Raw genomic sequence first — 18,913 nt, 5'->3', positions numbered from 1 at the left:
AGCTGTGCAAGTAGGTCATTGTTGCCCAGATCTAAATATGTTCCCAGAGAAATCAAGAGTCCAGGAAGCAGAGTGTATGTCAACTATTAATTATATCCTCAAGTCACTCTGCCAAAAGTCGGCCACTGTGCCCTAGTATCAAAATAAGAGTCTTACAGTATTGCACAGAAGGACAAAAGTGTTGGATTTTTGTGTGTACACTATTTTTATAAAATAATTATTGAGAAAATTAATACAGAGAAGCACTCTGGGTTTCTTAATTGTCTCCCCAAAAAATTGTATTTTGCCGACAGAGAGATTTTATATAATTGCCCTATTAAAATATCCCCAAGAAAGCCTTAGGCAGTGGTTGGGTGAATGTATTAAATGTCAACAAAGTAACCACATTAGATCCAACAACTAAATTATCTGTAGAAAGAATGGCACATTACCCCTGGGGGGCCAGGCCACAAGTAATTTTTCAGATACTCAGAAAGAAAAGGTTTTATTTATTTAGATAATCTCTTATATCTGATAAAATGTTCTCAGGAACTTCATTTCATGTGATTCAGAAATCCTTATGGGACATAAATGTTTTTCAGAAATATATAAAACTGCATTATGATTGTCTTTGCCTGGCACCCAAGGCATTCCGGAAATGTTTATGAAACATTTTAGATATGAGCAAGCTGATACTCAGCAACAACCTGCCCAAAGACAGAGCCGCACAGCTGAGAAGTAGCGGAGCTGGGACTGGAAGCCAGGTCTCTCATGGCCAAGTCGGGAGTAAACCAAGCTGCTGCTTTGGCTCCTTTCTTTGGATTTTTCAATTTTGTGTTATATCAGCTGGGGCATATCGCAGGCAACAGAAACTAACTGGCTGATTTAGCAGAAAAGGAAGTGAATGGAAGGAGTAGGGCAGTTTACAGAAAAGCGAAAATACCTGAGTCTGCACAAGGCCGGAAACCGGGAGGGCATCAGGAATCTGGGGAGGAGAAAGCAAGGGAAAGTTCCGAGCTCCATCCTCAGACGGTTACTGTGCACTTCAACATGGGCCATCCTTGAACGCTGTGGTCATCATTCAGAGTCCTAGGAAGGAGTCTGATGGGCATATGACTCAGCAAGGCCAACCCCTGGTCAGGGAGGTTGCCTGGCCATGGGACCTCTAATTGTTGTTCACAAAAAGAAAGCATGGCGTGAGGGAAAATGATTTCTCAAAATCAGTACCAAAAAAAAGGGAAGGTGAGGTGTTGCTAGGCATAAAAGAGTGGATGTCATGGATAAGAGAACTACATTCTTCTAACTGAAAATTGGGGTATTTGCTCTGAATATTTTCCAGAATATTGAAAATAGAGGCCATCTAAAGCTTTGGACAACATCAGGGACTCCCATCCATGTATTCTGCACCATTCTCCTAGTTTATTGAATGGTGCCTGTTCAGAACTGTACAGACCAAGAGCTAGCCTGGCCATCCCCCAAGTCCAGGATGTAGAGTCATTGCCTTTTTAAGGGTCACTCAGATTTCATGCTTAGGTACCATATTAGAAGTCGGTAGAGAAGGGAATTGTATTCCTTGATGCAGCCATACAGGGATACCCTTGATGCATTCATCTCAGAAAGCTCAAATACTAAACTCATTCATACCAAACTGGCAGAGTCCACAGGGCATTCCCTGGACTGAATTCTCTGAAGCACTAAATAGCACAGTCGATGGCTTTTATGTAATGTAAATATTTACATGTGTGTTTTGTGTTGATAAAGCTTTATGTGACTTTATCACATAGGTTGTTTGCTAGGTTTTTGCCTTAGACTCGGTGACTTAGTTGGCCAACCCATAACCCATATCTTTTTTAAAAATCTTTATTGAAGCATTCAATACATACAATAAAAACACGCCAACTCTAAGTGTATAGTTCTGTGAGTTTTGACTAAACCCATGTAACCACCACTAGAAACAAGAAATAAAGCATTTCTGTCACTCCAGAAAGAATCCTCAGGCCCCTTGCAACCAACCTCCCCCCATCGAGGTAAAACTGATATAATTTTTATCAATGTAGATTAGTTTTGCTTCTTTTAGAACGTCATATTAAATGGAATCATACTGTATGTTCACTTTTCTGTCTAGCTTCTTTCACTCAACATAAGGTTTTTGCTATTCATTCATGTTGTTTTGAGTATCCATAGTTTATATTATTGAAAGTTATCCTATTATATTGTAATCCTATATGATTACATACCTCATTTATCCATTTACCTGTTGATGGACATCTGTGTTGTTTCTGGTTTTAGGCTACTATGAATAAAGCTGCTGTGAACATTTGTGTACCAGTCTTTGTGTGGGCATGTGTTTTCATTTTCTTGGATAAACACCTAGGAGTGGAATGGCTGAGTCATATGGTAAATATATGGTTAATTTTAGAAAAAAACGGCCAATTATTTTCCAATGTAGTTGTGCCATTTTATACTCACCATCAGTGTATGAGAGTTCCAATTGCTTTACATTTTCACCAACACTAGGTATTATCAGTCTTTTAAATTTTACCCTATATATATTTATAGAGAATGTGAAAGTATCTCATGTGGTTTTAATATACATTTCCCTGATGACTAATGATGTTTAGCATCTTTTTATATGCTAAATGGCCATTTATTTATCTTCTTACATGAAGTGTCTGTTCAAATCTTTTGCCCATTTTTAAATTGGGTTGTCTTATTATTGATTTGAAGAGCTCTTTATATATTGTGGAAGCAAGTCCCTTGTCAGATTTTTGTGTTGTGAAAATTTCTTCCCATCTGTGGCTTGCATTTTGCATTCTCTTAACCCTATCCTTTGGAAAGAAGAAGTTTTTTATTTTGATGAAGTGCAAATAATCAAAATTTTCTTCTATGGTTTGTGCATTTAGTGAATTGTTTACAAAATCTTTGTATATCCTAAAGTCATGAAGATTATTTTTGGGTGTTTCTTCTAGAAGTTTTAGACTTTTAGGCTTATGAATCATTTCAAGGCAATATATTTCAAGGTTCAAAATTTTCCATTCATATATCCAATTCTAGAACTATTTGTTGAAAAAGACTATCTTTTCTCCTTTGAATTGCTTTGGCATTTTTGTTGAAAATCAATTGACCATACATTTGTGAGCCTATTTCTAAACTCTTTATTCTTTTTTTAAATTGAGATATAATTTACATACCATAAAATTAAATTTTAAAAGTGTATAATTCAGTGTTTTTTAGTATTTTCACAAGGTTATGCAACCATCACCAGTATTTAATTCCATAAGATTTTCATGCTTCCAGAATAAACCTCAAACTCATTAGCAGTATCTCATCATTCCTCCCTTCCCTTAGCCCTTGACAACCACAGTTCTACTTTTTGTCTCTATGGATTTGACGGTTCTGGACATTTCATATAAATGGAATCATATAATACGTAGCTTTTTGTGTCTGGTTTCTTCCACTTAGTATTGTGTTTTAAAGATTTACCCATGTTGTAGCACATATCAATACTTCATTCCTTTTTATTAGACTCTCTAGTCTTTTCCATTGATCTATATTTCTACTCTTAGCTGATACCACACTATCCTGGTTACTGAGGCTAAGTCTTGAAGTCAGATAGTGTTAGTCTTCCAACTTCATTCTTTTTCAAAATTGTTTTGCCTATTTTAGGTCCTTTGAATTTCCATATGCATTTTTTAATTAGTTTATCTCATTCTGCAAAAGAGCCAGCTGGGATGGTGATCGGAATTATGTTGAATTGACATCTTAATAATGTTGAGTCTACCGATCTGTGAACTCAGTATCTCTACTTAAATCTTTCATTTATTTCAGCAATATTGTTTTAGTTTTAGTGTACTGGTCTTGTAATTTTTTTTTTTAATTTATTTTATTTATTTATTTTTGGCTGCATTGGGTCTTCGTTGCTGCGTGTGGCGTTTCTCTAGTTGTAGTGATTGGGGGCTACTCTTCATTGTGGTGCGCAGGCTTCTCATTGCAGTGGCTTCTCTTGTTGTGTGCAGAGCACGGGCTCTAGGTACATGGACTTCAGTAGTTGTGGCACGTGGGCTCAGTAGTTGTGGCTCGCTGGCTCTAGAGCACAGGCCTAGTAGTTGTGGCACATGGGCTTAGTTGCTCCACGGCATGTGGGATCTTCCCAGACCGGGGATTGAACCTGTTTCCCCTGCATTGGCAGGCAGATTCTTAACCACTGCGCCACCAGGAAAGCTCCATTTTGTTACATTTAATCTCATTTTATGTTCTTCTGGTGTTATAAATGCTATTTTATAAAACTTTTTGTTTTCTAGCATATAGAAATATAATTGATTTTTGAGGATCAACTTTGCATCCTGAGACCTTGCTAAATTAACTTATTAATTCTAATAGCTTTTTGGAGTATTCCTTAGGTTTTTCTATAGTATATACAATCATGTTGCCTTTTATTTCTTTGGATTATCTTATTGCACTGACTGGGGCCTCCAATCAAATGTTGAATAGAAGTCATGAGAAAGGGCATCCTTGCTTTTCTAGCATAAGAATGTTTATTGTTTGACCATTAAGTATGATGTTAGCCGCAGCTTCTCATAGACGTCATTTTTTGGGGTTAAGGAAGTTTTCTTCTATTTCTAGTTTGTTGAGAATTTTTATCTAAATAGGTCACATATTAAACTTGTTCACATGCTTTTTCTGCATTTACTCAATTGGTCATATTTTTCTTCTCCTTGATTGTGTTAATGTGACGAATTAGAGTGACTGATTTTTTTTCTAGTGTTAAACCAAGCTTGCAATCCTGAGATGTTTATCCAATCACTTGGCCCTGGTATATTATCTTTATCTTATTGCCTTTCTAATGCTTCCTTAAGGATTTTTGCATCTGTATTTATGAAAGATGTCCCTCTGTAATTTTCTTTTCTTATAATGCCATTGCTTGGTTTTGGTGTCAGAGCAAAGCTGCCCTCATAAGATAAATTAGGAAGTGTTCCCTCCTCTGCTTTCTGAAAGAGTTAAAACACCCTGTGTCTTCCAGTTTGATTTGCATGCACAGTGTATATTAGTAAACATTTTACTGCATGACAGTTGAAGGGAAAGATATCTTCAGGCATATAGGACCAAATCAATTTGTCAGTCTAAAGGAGACTATTTGAGTCAGTATTTAAGCCCATGGTTACTTCCAGAGATGGTGAATTAAATAGGAAACCTACCGGGTCTCTCATGCCAGATATAGAGAGCAGAGGCTTTTTGAGAACCTACTAAGTGACAAGTACCACTGGAAAAATGTTTGATTAGTTTCCAATGCAAAGGGGTCTGCCAAGACAAGGCCAGGTATCTCACACACCTATCAGGTTGTGCTATGAGCTAAGTCAAGGGAAAGCTATATAAAAAATAAACGTCATAGGCTTGGACTCTCAAGGAGTCTCATTTTCATATCACTAGTAATATTAAAGGCACATGAACTATTTAATAACTTTTTTTAATAAATAGAGAAGCTGTTTTTCAGGTCAGCTATTTAAGAGAAACGACAGCCAGATCAAAAATTCAAAGGCAGATGTGCCTCAAGAAGGCAGTGATAGGGCTTCCCTGGTGGCGCAGTGGTTAAGAATCCACCTGCCAATGCAGGGGACATGGGTTCAAGCCCTGGTCCAGGATGATCCCACATGCCACGGAGCAACTAAGCCCGTGCGCCACAACTACTGAGGCCCGTGCACCTGGAGCCCGTGCTCCGCAACAAGAGAAGCAACTGCAATGAGAAGCCCGTGCACCGCAATGAAGAGTAGCCCCCGCTCGCCCCAACTAGAGAAAAGCCCACGCAGCAACGAAGACCCAACACAGCCAAAAATAATAAATAAAATAAATAAATTTATATATAAAGAAAAAGAAGGCAGTGATAAGGATGGGTCCATACAATCAAGAAAGGCTTCCCATAGGAAGAGGCTGGACCACTAAGGACTGGCAGGATATAGATTGAGAGAACCAGAGATAGTTTCAGGGGGGTTAGGCCAAGCCTTCCTGGCAGGAAACAGGAACATATATTGGTGGGGAAGTGCTCTTGGGCCTCCACTGCCCCTGAGAAATTCTTAGGTAAATGCACCTGTAAAACCATTGCCTATTGTTCTGTTTCTCTCTCCTGGTAGATAAGGAGGTTTTTGAGTATAGGGACTGTGTTTACTCATCTGTGAATCCTCTGCACTTGGTATAGTATCTGGTGTATAGTAGGTGCTCAGTTGTCATTGAAGAAATGAATGGAGAGGCTCTTCTCCATATGAAAAACCGAGGGTACCAGTGCCTCATAGGGTTGACCTCGATTTTAGAGCCACATAGAACAGTCAGTGTACTAGCTTGTGGGAGTGAAATCTCAACAGACCCCTTAGAGAAAAGCCCATGTTTCCCCCTAAACTCACGCTCTTTCCGCTTTACCAGTTGTACTCAATTCTGGCTACATATTAGGATCACCTAGGGTGTTTAAGCACAGATGCCTGAGCCCCATCTCAGACTGATTAAATCAAAATCTCCAAGAGCCAGTGCCCAAGATCACATTTCTTTCTTTTTAAAGTTCCCCAGGTGATTCTACAATCAGCCAGGATTGAGAACCTCTATGCTACACTGTTGCTTTTGTTTGAGATAAAGAAATGGGCTTTTAAATCTGCCAGCTGTAAATGATTAAGCTTGCAGCATAAATGCTTATTACCGCCATATTGTAATTATATCCATGATGGTTTCCACTGTTTCTGTCTGTTGGGTACCTTTTAAATAAAAGACTGCAAGTCTTTTACATCTTTATAAACAGAACTGGGAAAACCAAGAACAACATTTGCCAAGTGAGGAGAAACAAAGTTGTGAAATTCTGGGGGTGGTGTTGCTTAAGTGTGGCAAACTGAGCTGCTCATAAATTACCTCTGTTTTCAGGGTGACTATTCTTTATTTTGTTCTCTGGGTCTTTTTAAAAAATCTGCACCTGTGTTCAGTCTGCATTTTTAAGCAATCGCCACCTTATAAATTCTACCAAATACATAAGTTTATAAGAAATGTGGTATAAAAAACAATTTATTTCTAGGGAGAAACCTTAGAACTAGGTCTGAAGTAAAATGAAGTGTGCACACCAGCATGCTGGGAAAGGCATAGCTCTATTCAGACACTCTGAGGGGTCTGGAACCCAAAAATGTTTAATCATCAGTGCCTTTAATCTAAATACCTTCTCTGCACAAGACTCAAGGTCATGTGTGAGCTGGCCTGTCTATCCATATCTGATGCCATCTGCTGCCACTCTCTCTCCCGCCTAGTTCTTTATAGACTTGCAGTACAGATTTGCTTGTAGCATCCAAATTACCATATTTTCTCACTATTCCGGGTCTTTGTGTGGGCTATTCTCCTAGCCTGGAGTGACAGCTCTTTCCTCTGTTTGCCTTGTATCCTGAAGTGTCACTTACGGAGTTCTTCCTCTTACAGTCTGTCCTGGACAGCCTCTCCTCCCTCCACTCCTGCTGTGTCTTCTAGTATTCACTGTATTCTGCTGTAATTGTGAGCTTACAGGTCTGTCTGCCCATCTGGACTCTAAGCTCAGCTCCTTGAGCGCCATGGCTGTCTTGTCATTCATGCCCAGCACCTAACCTGACATCTGTCATGTGGAATGCACAAATGAAGGAATCCATCAGCTGTAGGACAAATATGTGGCCTTTGCACTTGCAGGTGCTCTTGATCAAACTACGGAATGGATAAAAGAATCTGTACATGAAGAATTACTTTCTCTTTCTGAGACTGCTTTAACTCCCGGGGCCAAAAACAGCTCCAAGCCAAGCCTGAGCCCTACATTGGTGCTAAATAATAGTTATTTGAAATTGTTACAGTGGGATTATCAGAAAAAAGAATTACCAGAGGTGAGTGATTTTTTTTTTCCTTCACTCAAGTTTTCCAGTATTCTAATTCTTAAGTTCAAACTGTAAATCAGCTGGTCTGTCTGTGTTGCATGTGATTTAATGACTTTACTGAAATCAGATAAAAATGGGAGTTTGGATGTAACATTGCTTATTTTACATGTTCATGGTGTTGAGCTTCCCTTACTATTTTTACATTTTAAATAAACATTCTAGACACTCATGACAGATGGAGCACGTCTTCAGGAACTGACAGAAAAGCTGAATCAACTGAAAATGATTGCCTGCCTGTCCCTAATCACCAACAACATTGTGGGTGCTATTACAGAAGGCCTACCTGAGCTTGCAGTCAGGCTAAAAAGGATTTCAGCTGTTCTACTTGAAGGCATGAACAAAGAGTAAGTTCCAAGCATTTTTATCTGCTCCCCTTGTATTCAGGGTCTGCATGTATTTCAGAGAATGTGAATAACCTTGACATCTAGATGTGATATTCGGGACTGTGCTTTAGAGAAGCTTAGCTCACACCTTCTTCTTCTAGAATTTCTTTTAATATCACTGAAGGCTTAGATGTCCCATCATAGGAAAGGAGAGGTCTTTTCCATAACAAGTGCCAGGGTGAGTATAGTGTTTCCACTTAGGATGGGTGTGTGCAAAAGCTCTTCTTTGACAGTGTTGTGGAAAAAACCAACAAAACCCAGAAATCCACCACGCTCAGTGTTTAGAACGCCCTATCAAAGAGGCTTTCTGATTCACTTGTTCCAACTCCATAGGTTTTCTGCCATGAAATGTTTACCAGCTTCACTGATCCAGCCTCTGTGAAATCTTCAGAGTGGTGACATCTCTGTCCTTCAGAGGTGCTCTGCAAGTCCAGTGAAAGTTTTGTTTTTGCCAAATTCATTTCCCAGTATCAAACCTTCATTGAATACTAGAATCCCATTTCAATTTTGCATTTAGATCATCCTATTGGGAATCCTGTCCAAGTTAGAAAATTCCTAGTCTTAGCCAATGGCCAGATGTTTCCATGGGTCTCATATGGGTCAGCTCCTCTTGCTGGTTCCCCTTTCAGGTGTTTTCAGGGACTTTATTCCTCTCTTTGAAGGGAGATACACCCAACCTCCCATCCTCCTGCCCATTACTTAGAGAGCACATAAATGACTTGATAAAATCCTAGAATATTAAAAGCCAAAAGAAGCCCAAGTGGTTATAGCATCCAAAGTTCTCATTTTGACCTGAAGCTCAGAGGGAGAATAGGATTTGCCTTGGGCTGCACACCATGAAAAGGACAAGCCAAGGCCTGAACCCTGGCCTATGTCAAGGCCCTGCCCTTTCTACTGATCCTGGTGCTAACTTGCCAGGCTCTTTTATTTCACGTTCCAGGACCCAAGACCTATAATAAAAAGAAACCTGCTCTGGCTCTGGTTTTGCAATAGATCTTATCTTAGCATTTTTCCACACTGGGTAACCATTATTTTCCAGGAATTCTAATTTATTAAGCCTTTAGTGAACCCCCAGTACTGCTTAAGTATTAATATAAAGCACATAGCAAAATGGTTACTAAGAGGACAGGCTTTGGGGTCAGACAAACCAGGGTTTAAATCCTAGCTATGCTACTGACTTGTTATGTACCATTGAATAAGATCTTGAATCACTCTGAGTCTCACCTCCTCATTTGTAAGAAGGGAATAATTGTACCTACCTTAGAGTTAATGAGAACTTAAGATGACTCATGTGAAGCACTTAGGGCAGGTGTCTGGCACATGCTAAGTGCTTGATAAACGTTAGCTATTAATAACTACTTAGTTGTTAAGTCATCTTCTTTATAGTTGTTCTGCCTATCTGATTATATTATTGTTTTGTCTAATTCCCCCCACCCCATCCCCCCATCTCTTATCCTTTAATTCCCATTTTGCACAAAGTTGTCTTAAAGACCCTTTATGAATAGTGAGCAGCAATTTTCCATCATCATTCCCCAATAGTGTGGATCCAACAAACGCTGTTTCTAATTACACCTTTTTCCTTACCTGTTAAATAACCTACCACTAACTACTTTTTACAATTTTCTGGACTGTATATATTTGGGATTACTGATCAGTTACTTGAAAGTAACGATGCGAAGGAGTTTCTTACCTTTCATCATGATAGGTCAAGAGTTTTAGGTAACTTGTCTTTATGGTATTGGCTTCTGAATATCTTCATTTCTTGTTTTTGATTGGTGTTAGAGATTTACTGCTCAGGAATGGATAAAGGAATTGATAGTACATCATTTTACAAGCACATTAAAAAAAAATCTATGAATGAATCCACTCAGACCAGAGGGTTTATTTTAAGAAGTAAATAGGTTACTTTTTAAAGAACCTACTCTTTCCCTTTCTGATAGCCCTGCCTGAAGATGGGGTTGCAGACTTATTTTCAGAGACCACATTTTTCTGTCTGTGCTTTCCTATTTAAACATTACCCACAGAATTGAGTGGTTTTAAGCATTTACAAATCTGCTACATATAAAGGATGGTTGGGAGGAGTTACTATTTTCTAAGCTCATTCTAATAGAGGTAATTATTGTCTGTATAAGGGAAAATTGGTAGACATTTGAAATAAGTTGGTATATTTTTAAAACAACAACAACAACAAAAATCCTGCTAAATAAAAACTATCCCTGATGGGATTTTTGTTTCACGTTTTGTAGGACCTTTAACTTGAAGGAAGTCCTAAATTCTATCGGTGTTCAGACTTGTGTTGAGGTAAACAAGACCCTGATGGAGGGAGGTTTACCTGCTCTAGATGCTGAGGTTCAAGCTAATCTTGTAGGTCAATTCTCAAGCATTGAAGAGGAGGACAATCCTATCTGGTCCTTGATTGGTGAGTCTTCATGTTTTTATTGGTTTCTGCTTCAATTCCAATTTGCTTTACCATGCTGGTTTTGGCTAATGTTAAGTGTCAGTCAAATTTTAGTCTTAAACAGATTACCTGCTTCTTTTGGTGAGTGAATAAATATTGAAAATATGAAGAAAGCATTAATATTTTCAAAGGTTTGGGACTCATTGCTGCTTCTGTGTGTATATGTAGCAGAGTGGGGGGATGTTTCAGAGCCTTCTACCTTACTACCCAGCCGATAGGTTTTTTTTTTTTTTTTTTTTTTTTTAAATTTTTTATTTATTTATTTATTTATTTATTTATTTATTTTTTGACTGTGCTGGGTCTTTGGTTCGTGCGAGGGCTTTCTCCAGTTGCGGCAAGTGGGGGCCACTCTTCATCGCGGTGCGGGGACCGCTCTTCATCGCGGTGCGCGGGCCTTTCACTATCGCGGCCCCTCCCGTCGCGGGGCACAGGCTCCAGAAGCGCAGGCTCAGCAGCCGTGGCTCACGGGCCCAGCCGCTCCGCGGCATGTGGGATCCTCCCAGACCAGGGCTCGAACCCGTGTCTCCTGCATTAGCAGGCAGATTCTCAACCACTGCGCCACCAGGGAAGCCCAGCCGATAGGTTTTTATGAAGAAAATAACATCGTGCTGCCAGTAATGTTAAATTCCTAGATCAACAGAGCAATCCAAACCAGTTGGCAGTATGTTCACAGAAAGTAGACACGGGCTTTGCTGGGAGCTCACCTGAGTGAGCTGAGGGCCCTATGTTGGTCAGGCTTAGACAGACAGAGTTAAAAAGACCCTGGAACTGAGAGGCATAGTGGGTAGACTTTTTTTTGTACTTGATTGCTAAGAAAATGAATATCTTAAGGTCAAGTTGTATTGGTGAGTTGGGGAGAATGTATCAGTTAGGACTTTTTCTATTACTTTTGACAGAGAACCTAAGCTTCTAAAGTGGCTTAAGCAAAAAGGGAATGTATCTGCTCATATAACAGAAAAGAGCAGGGTGGGATTGGCTGCTGGTACAGCTTAATCAGAGCTTAAACTATGTCCTGGGCGCTGGTTTCTCCACTTTGGTCCCTCAGCACTGCCTTCCTCTGGGCTGGCTGTCTCCATGGATATCTCTTCCCAACATAGCAACATGACTTCAGCTCCAGCCTACATCTTTCTGTGTTTAAGTCAAGCCAAAAAAAAAAAAGGAGTCAGTTTCCCTCCCCTCTTAGCTCAGACAGTGACCCCAAAATTGAGTCTCATTGACTCCAGATGGTGGTCATGTCCCATTGTTGACTCAGTCATGGTGGCCAGAGGGGAAGAAACTTAAACTTGAGACGTGTTCAATTCCTGGAGCCAAGGTGAGTCAGCTTTACCTGTAACACCTGGTCTGAAACTAGGGAAGAGATCGTTTTCCCCCAAACAAGATCAGGGTGCTGTGGCCTTAAGAAGGGGAAGAGGGCGATGTGGGACACAAAGCAAGTGTCTACTGCAGAGGGTGAGGAATGGACCAGACAGGGGAAAGAGTGTGGCATTCGAATATACTAACATTCCGGGACTAACCTGCAAGTTTTCAAAGTACAGCACTGACTTCCCTAAGAATACAAGTACTTGTTATTATTTAGTTGAGGCTCTTAAATAGTTTCTCTCATTCTTATCCCTGGGGACACGGCATGCTGGAGATCTAGGCCACGCAGGCCACTTAATAGCTCTAGGCTTCAACCCCACCCCCAAGAAAAGAGCCGTCTGGTGTGTAGCATGTGGGCTGCTGAGGGGTGACGGGTGAAAACAGTAACACAGCATAATCGCAGCTGCCTGTGGCTGAGCCCTTCCCTGCGTAACCTTCACTGCTGACATGCATCTCATGGCCCGTAGTCTCCAGCTGTACGCTAACACCTGGGAGACGGTGTTCCCCGGAGGAAGAGGGGCAGGCCGTCTGCAGTCTCTGCCACGTACCAAGAGACCCCCCACTAGTGCACAGGCCTCACGAGGACGGGGCGCATATTTGCTCACTGCTATTTCCCCATACCATGCTGGGCCCAGAGATGACCTTTAATAAATATCTGTGGAATGGGTGAATGCATGGAGACTTAGAGCAGGTAAGTAACTCTCACCTGAGGTCGCATAACTAGCAGGTTGCAGAGTATGGCTTCTTCCTGAGCCTCTCTGACTCATATTCTTAACTGCTCTAATGGGCACTACAGTTAAAGCTGGAGCCCTGCTGCTCATTGGCAGGGTGGCCAGAGCATCAGGTGTCCTCCATGCCCTTGCTTTAGATCAGGGAAGTACTTGCAATGTCAAGGGAGAGGGAAGCTAGGGTTGAGGAGATGCCCCACCCCAAGGTGGCCTCTTAAAATCCAGTCAAGCAACTTTTTTCTACCCAGCTCTCCCCAGTCCAAGTTTCCTGTTCTTTTGCAAACTGGAAGTATTTTGTAACCTCGTTCAAAGTATTGTTGCCTAGCAACTTGAATGACTCACTTGAGCGTCCCTCCCTGGGCTCTGGAAGCCAAGGGCACGTCTTTGGCAGGGGCTCGGTTTGGCTGCTCCTAAATGGACAGACGCTTCTGTCACCTTAGTCTTGGCCTAAAAACTGACTCATCCGCAGAGGAGATAGAACCACTTGTCAGCATAATAACAGTTTTGAAAAAGTTTCATTCTTTAAACAGCCTTGTGAAAAGTGTTTGGACCATATCTGTGATGAAAATAGATGCGGCTTTTGAGAGTCGAGCAGCCAGCCTAACGGGGAATTTAGTAGACAGTTTCCTCTTAATTCTCTGCTTGCAGAGGAGCTGGAATACATTAAGCACTTGGAGGGATCCCTGGGACAGAAGAAGGGCTCCAGTTTACCCCTGGCTTTCCTCCCCTGTAGTTCATGGTACCCACAGTCTGCCTTCTTTTGTTCTTAGTTGATGTGCTATTTGTTTACAATGGAATTACAACTCCCACTGTGTTCTTAGCCATTAAAAAAGGTAATTAGAGAGGGAGTTTTCCTTCAAACCATTTTTTTTCAAATATATACCAAAACCATGTAAAAATGATTTATGGATTACCTGCTGTGTAAATTATTTGCATGCTAATAGCCACCTACATTTTTAAAAAGTAATTTTCAATTATACAAGTGATACATCCATGAATAATTTCCTCTTGTTGACAAATTATGGATAAGGCCCAAGTCATCTTTGACTGCCTTCTCCAGCCCCCATTCCTCTCTGGCTCCCATTGCTTTCAGTTTGGGGTTTATCTTTATAGACCTTTTTCATTCCAATCTCACTTTAATTCAAGCAGCATTTATGACGTGCCTGCCACATGCCAGACCAGGGATATTATAAGACAAAACAAATAGCCCTGACCCTTAGAAAGCCCACTGTCTAAGAAGGGAGAGAGAAATTCTCAAGTAACAGTAATATGGGGTGATAGTGTAACAGTTGCTAGGAAAAGCCACAGAAAGTAGGTGACTTTAGCATCAGCATTGAAGTATGCTCTCGACTTGGGCAGAGATGAGGTGAGATGGAAAGGCATTCTAGTAAGAGGAAACAATTTGGGCTAAGATATGGACATGGGACACTGGGGACTTTGAGTTCTAGATCAGGTCTGGCTGAAACGTGTGATTTTTGGGAGAAGTGTTTAGAGATAAGTTTCAGTAATATAGTTATCTGTATTCGATGGAGTGTATTTTCCTTAGTAAACGTCCTCATTTGTGAGATTTCTATTTCCAAAGCCAGAGAACATCCTTGGAGCAGCATGGGCTGGGGCATGTAAGGCTTGTCCAGTACCACTGCAGCTTCACTTATTTATGCATTTGCGTGCTTTTGTGAAGTCGTCTCAAATGCAGATACATTGAGGCACTGAAGCAGGAAGAATGGAGAAGGTGGCAGTGCCAGTTGGGGTGGCCCTTCCTTAGTGACTCCAGATTGTTGCCCACATGGGGGGTGATCATATAATTTATTTTCCACCCCAGGACACTTTTGAGAGTGCTCTTTTTAATTATGCCAGGACAGCAGGTGTCAACTTCAACTGTCCTGTGAAAACTCAGATGTGTGCTCACCCTTGCCATGCGGCGGTTTGGGCCCCCAAGTTTGCCAGATCTGTAGATTTTTTCAAGAAGAACCAAAAATTTGATTTTCTATGTGAAATCCCCTCATTTTAAATGACTTCTATTTTTAAAAAGCACTACGTGGACCAAACTGGCAGTGCCAGTTTACAAACTCAGCTTTAGGATACATAACTAAAATTATGGACATTGAGTTTTTGTAAAAGATTCCCCACCCCACCCTGAAAATGCTATGCATGTTTTATTAGCTAGCTATTACTGCATAACAAATCACCCTAAAACTCCATCTGTCATTGCTTACAAGTCTGTGGGGCAACTGGGTAGTTCTTTTGGTCTTGCTGGACTCACGCGTGCGTTTGTGGTCAGCTGTGGCTTGGGTGGGTAGCTCTGCTGATCTTGCCTGGGCTCTCTTAGGTGTTTGGGAGTTGGTTGGCTACATGTTGGTCTAGGATGGCCTAAGATGGAACAGCTGGGCTTCCCTCAACATGGTCCCTCATCAGGCCCAGGCTTGTTTACATGGTGGTGGTAGGCAGAGAGAGTGGGTTCAAACCATGCCTCTTGAGCATGGAACTCACATACCAGCACTTCTGCCACATTCTGCATTGGCCAAAGCAAGTCGTAAGGCCATCCCTGCTCCAAGGCATAGGGAAACAGACTTCAGTCTTTGATGGGAAGAGCTGCAAGGCTACTTTGGAACGGGCATGAATATAGGGAGGGGTCAAGAACTGAGAATGTTGCCGCAATCCACCTACCACAATTACTATTCTCATTTTTTAAAATCACGTGCTTTAATAATGGGACAGATAAAGATGCCTTCTTTTTCCCCAGAAAAACGAATCCAGCTATACATGAAAAGCCTACTTTGTCTGCCAAACCCTCAAAAATGCATGCCTCCCGTGCCAGGAGGCCTCACTGTCATTCAGCAGGAGCTAGAGGTGCTAGGCTCGCAATATGCAAACATTGTGAATCTCAACAAACAAGTGTATGGACCATTTTATGCAAATATACTTCGGAAGCTGCTCTTCAGTGAGGAAGCCACGGGGAAGGCGGAAGCTTCATCATCTACTAACTAAAGAGGAACTGACGTTGGATAAGAGATTGGAAGCCCAGCACTTAGGTACCCAGTCTGTTTCCATCCATGGCATTTCAGATGCGGCACGTTCTCAGTCCTGTCTGTGGCACAGCGTTAGCCCAAATCTGTGTAATCCAGTAATATTAGCATTGCAAAGACATGCACGTCGTAATGACCCTGTTTGTGTACTATCTACAAGTGCGAAAGAGATGTTTTGAATGAACAGAAAGCAATTTGTAATTAATTATATTACCTATATAATACTTGTAAATGTTTTCTTAAGCATATAAATCTGGCTTATTCATTCAACCCGTAAGGAGTTGTATTTCACATCAAATCTAATGATTTTTTTAACTTTGGTACAGCTTCTTAAAGGGTTGAAAGTTGTGAACATAACCAAGGGGATTGATGTTCTGAATAAATGATGTGAAGTAAGGGATGATCGTATTTGAAATGTACAATTAAATTTTATTAATGTGTAATGAAACTTACATAGTATAAGTCCTCAAATTCTACAAATATACCAAATCACATTTTGTGATACCAATTGTCAGTATTTGTTTAGAATTTCAATGTATTAAATACATTTTAAAGCTACATACAAATTTTAGATAAAACCTCCCTTGTTCATTTAGTGAAAATAGAAACAAACCCCTTCTAAAATTTTATTCTAAAGGGTGGATTCTTCTCACTTATCCTGCTCTCTGAGGGAAACAGTTTTTGCACACATCTCTTCGTGAATGTCCCTGCATTTCTCAGGCCATTGATAAGGTTTATATAAGATTTTAATATTTTTACATAAGGCAGGAGTGGTTTGAATTGTTTTACTTGTAAGAAGAAGAAAAATTGATAAAACGAGATCCCCATTCTCAGTGAAATTCATGTCTGAAAAAGAAACCGTTGAACTTTGGAATTTTTAACCATATAATGTGCTAGCAAATGCCTTCTGCGCTGATTAAATTCTTAACCTGCTGTGACCAAGATGCTCTTCTAAGTATCATCATCATTTGCCATGCTTATGCATTAAATTAAACTTTGCCAAGCTGGCACTGGTTGTCAGGATTCTAGAGAAATCTGCATACCGTCCTGGAATTACATACTTCTTCCCAAGTGTTAAGAGAAGTACTACCTTTTGGACGGACTCAGCCTGGAAAGTGCTTTATTTGCATGAAATGCATTTTGATTGTTTGGTTTTCTGAGGACTCATTGAACCTTAGTAATTTGATGGGGAAGAGTGGGTAGGAAGTAAAAAATAATGCTCCTTTCTTCCTCACCACGACCTTCACCATTATGGTGCTACCTAATTATTTGATAAAGTTCTAGGAAATGATTGTGTGAGTAAATTATCTCCGGTCTTTACATTTTGGAGGGATCTGCCAGAATTTGAGGAAATTTTGAAAGTCAGTTTTTTTTCTCACATGACCAATACATAAATCAGCCATCCTGTCCATTTGAGCAGCTGTGTATAAATGGAATTTTACTGAAGAGCACATCATTGGTCTCACCCATTGTTTCCCTCTTCCTGTATTTCCATTCTGCCTGTTTCCTATGCTTAGAAATCATAAGGTGCTGTAGATTTTTGTTTTCATTTTCTCTTAAGTTGAAGTAGTTTTCAACTGTGTTCACTTTGGGGCCTGGACAGCAAGGAGGGTCTGACATAGAAATGTAATGTGTAGCATAACTTTTTGTTGCTCTCTGAGGTGAACTGTATATTTAACCAGAAGACCAGGTGGTACACTTTTTTATTATCAGATTGGAATCCGTCTGGTATTCTTATATACTTGATTATACTGTAGTTGCCAGCAGGAAAACAATGTGCAAACATTTTTTTAAAATGCATTTAACATGAAGGGCATTCTGCCTTTTTTTTTTTTAAGTGACAAAGTAAATCTCAATGTCTGAAGTCTGGATTTAGGCAACTAGATTTATTAGGATTTTAAAATCCTATCCCTTAGCGTGTTGTTTATTTGGTTTTTACTGAAATGTTTACTTCTACTTTTGAGAATTTTCTTAACATGGTCTTGTTTTGTAATGTCAATTTTATTAAACACCATACACACATTTTCATTCTTCTACTGCTAAAACATGTATTGTGTGCACTAGTTAAATTTTAAAACATTAAAAATTATTTCAAGATAGCTGGTGTCTCTTTGTTTTCTAAACCACCTTTGGGTAACTCAGGGCTGGAATACTGCACAGTCTTTATTGCAGTTGTTTTAGAAGGATTCTTCTGCTGATCATCAGAGCCTCACAGACATCAGGTCATGTTCATTCGTTCATTCAGTCAACAAATAGCTATTGAGCATCTATGGTGTGCCAAGAAGTATCCTAGATCTTTGATACACAGATGACTAGACAGACACTGTCCTGAAGAAGTTTGTAACCTAGTAAGAAGGACAAACTTGTGAACAATTGCAATAAGGTGTAATTCGGGCAATAAAACACATACACGTAGTGTTAGAAGAAATACTGCCAGACTGTGTTTCGTGGAGGTCACCCTTGAGCTAAAGCATGAAGGGTAGGCAGGAACTTGCCAAGAAAGGGAAAGGCACAAGAGGCCAAGTGCACAGTGGGTACGACGGTGTGGAGAAATGGTAAGCCAAGGGTCAGCCTATAGAAGAGGGGAAGTGATGAGAGGGGAAACAAGCAAGGTAAAAGGCTTCTGGGATGTCATGCTCAAAAGGGAGGGTTTTGTCCTGAAAGAGATAACCATTGAATCTTTTGAAACAGGAGAAGGTTACAAGCAATTTATGTTTTGGAAGGATTGCCCTGGCAAAGAACACTTGCTGTTGGTGCTAGAATATTCTGTGTTGTGTGTGTATGTGTACACATACTCACACATGAACACATGGCACGAGAGTCCATGTAGAAATGGACTGTAGCTAACAGAAGCAGAAAGAGAGTTTATTGGAGAGGTTTAAGTACCTCATAGAATCTGTTTTACCTGGGGAATTAAGCTTGGAAAATGGGTAAGAACCAAGGCAGTGCAAGCGTAGGACCTCAGCCAAGCTGGATTCAGAGATTGGTTTCTCAATTGTCCTTGCTGCTTTGCCTCATTTGCTCAAGATTTAAAGTCTCGGATATCAACATTCAGTTGGAAGAA

General features: G+C 40.4%; 1 protein-coding gene across 2 annotated transcripts in view; it reads left to right on the top strand.

Annotated features, from left to right (window-relative positions):
- Positions 1-17,948, top strand: part of TCP11L2 (t-complex 11 like 2) — a 41,099-nt gene extending 23,151 nt beyond the window's left edge. For both annotated transcript variants that reach the window (XM_057557369.1, XM_057557368.1), the window contains 4 exons: positions 7,657-7,844; positions 8,058-8,239; positions 10,525-10,697; positions 15,567-17,948. In XM_057557369.1, coding sequence (XP_057413352.1) covers positions 7,657-7,844; positions 8,058-8,239; positions 10,525-10,697; positions 15,567-15,811 — 788 coding nt within the window. In that variant the 3' untranslated portion in view covers positions 15,812-17,948. The remainder of the gene's footprint in view (positions 1-7,656; positions 7,845-8,057; positions 8,240-10,524; positions 10,698-15,566) is intronic.
- The last annotated feature ends 965 nt before the right edge of the window (positions 17,949-18,913 follow it).

The sequence above is a fragment of the Balaenoptera acutorostrata genome, chromosome 11 (assembly GCF_949987535.1).
Source record: "Balaenoptera acutorostrata chromosome 11, mBalAcu1.1, whole genome shotgun sequence".
NCBI classification, from domain to species: domain Eukaryota; kingdom Metazoa; phylum Chordata; class Mammalia; order Artiodactyla; family Balaenopteridae; genus Balaenoptera; species Balaenoptera acutorostrata.
This window is presented reverse-complemented; position numbering and strand designations above follow the sequence as displayed.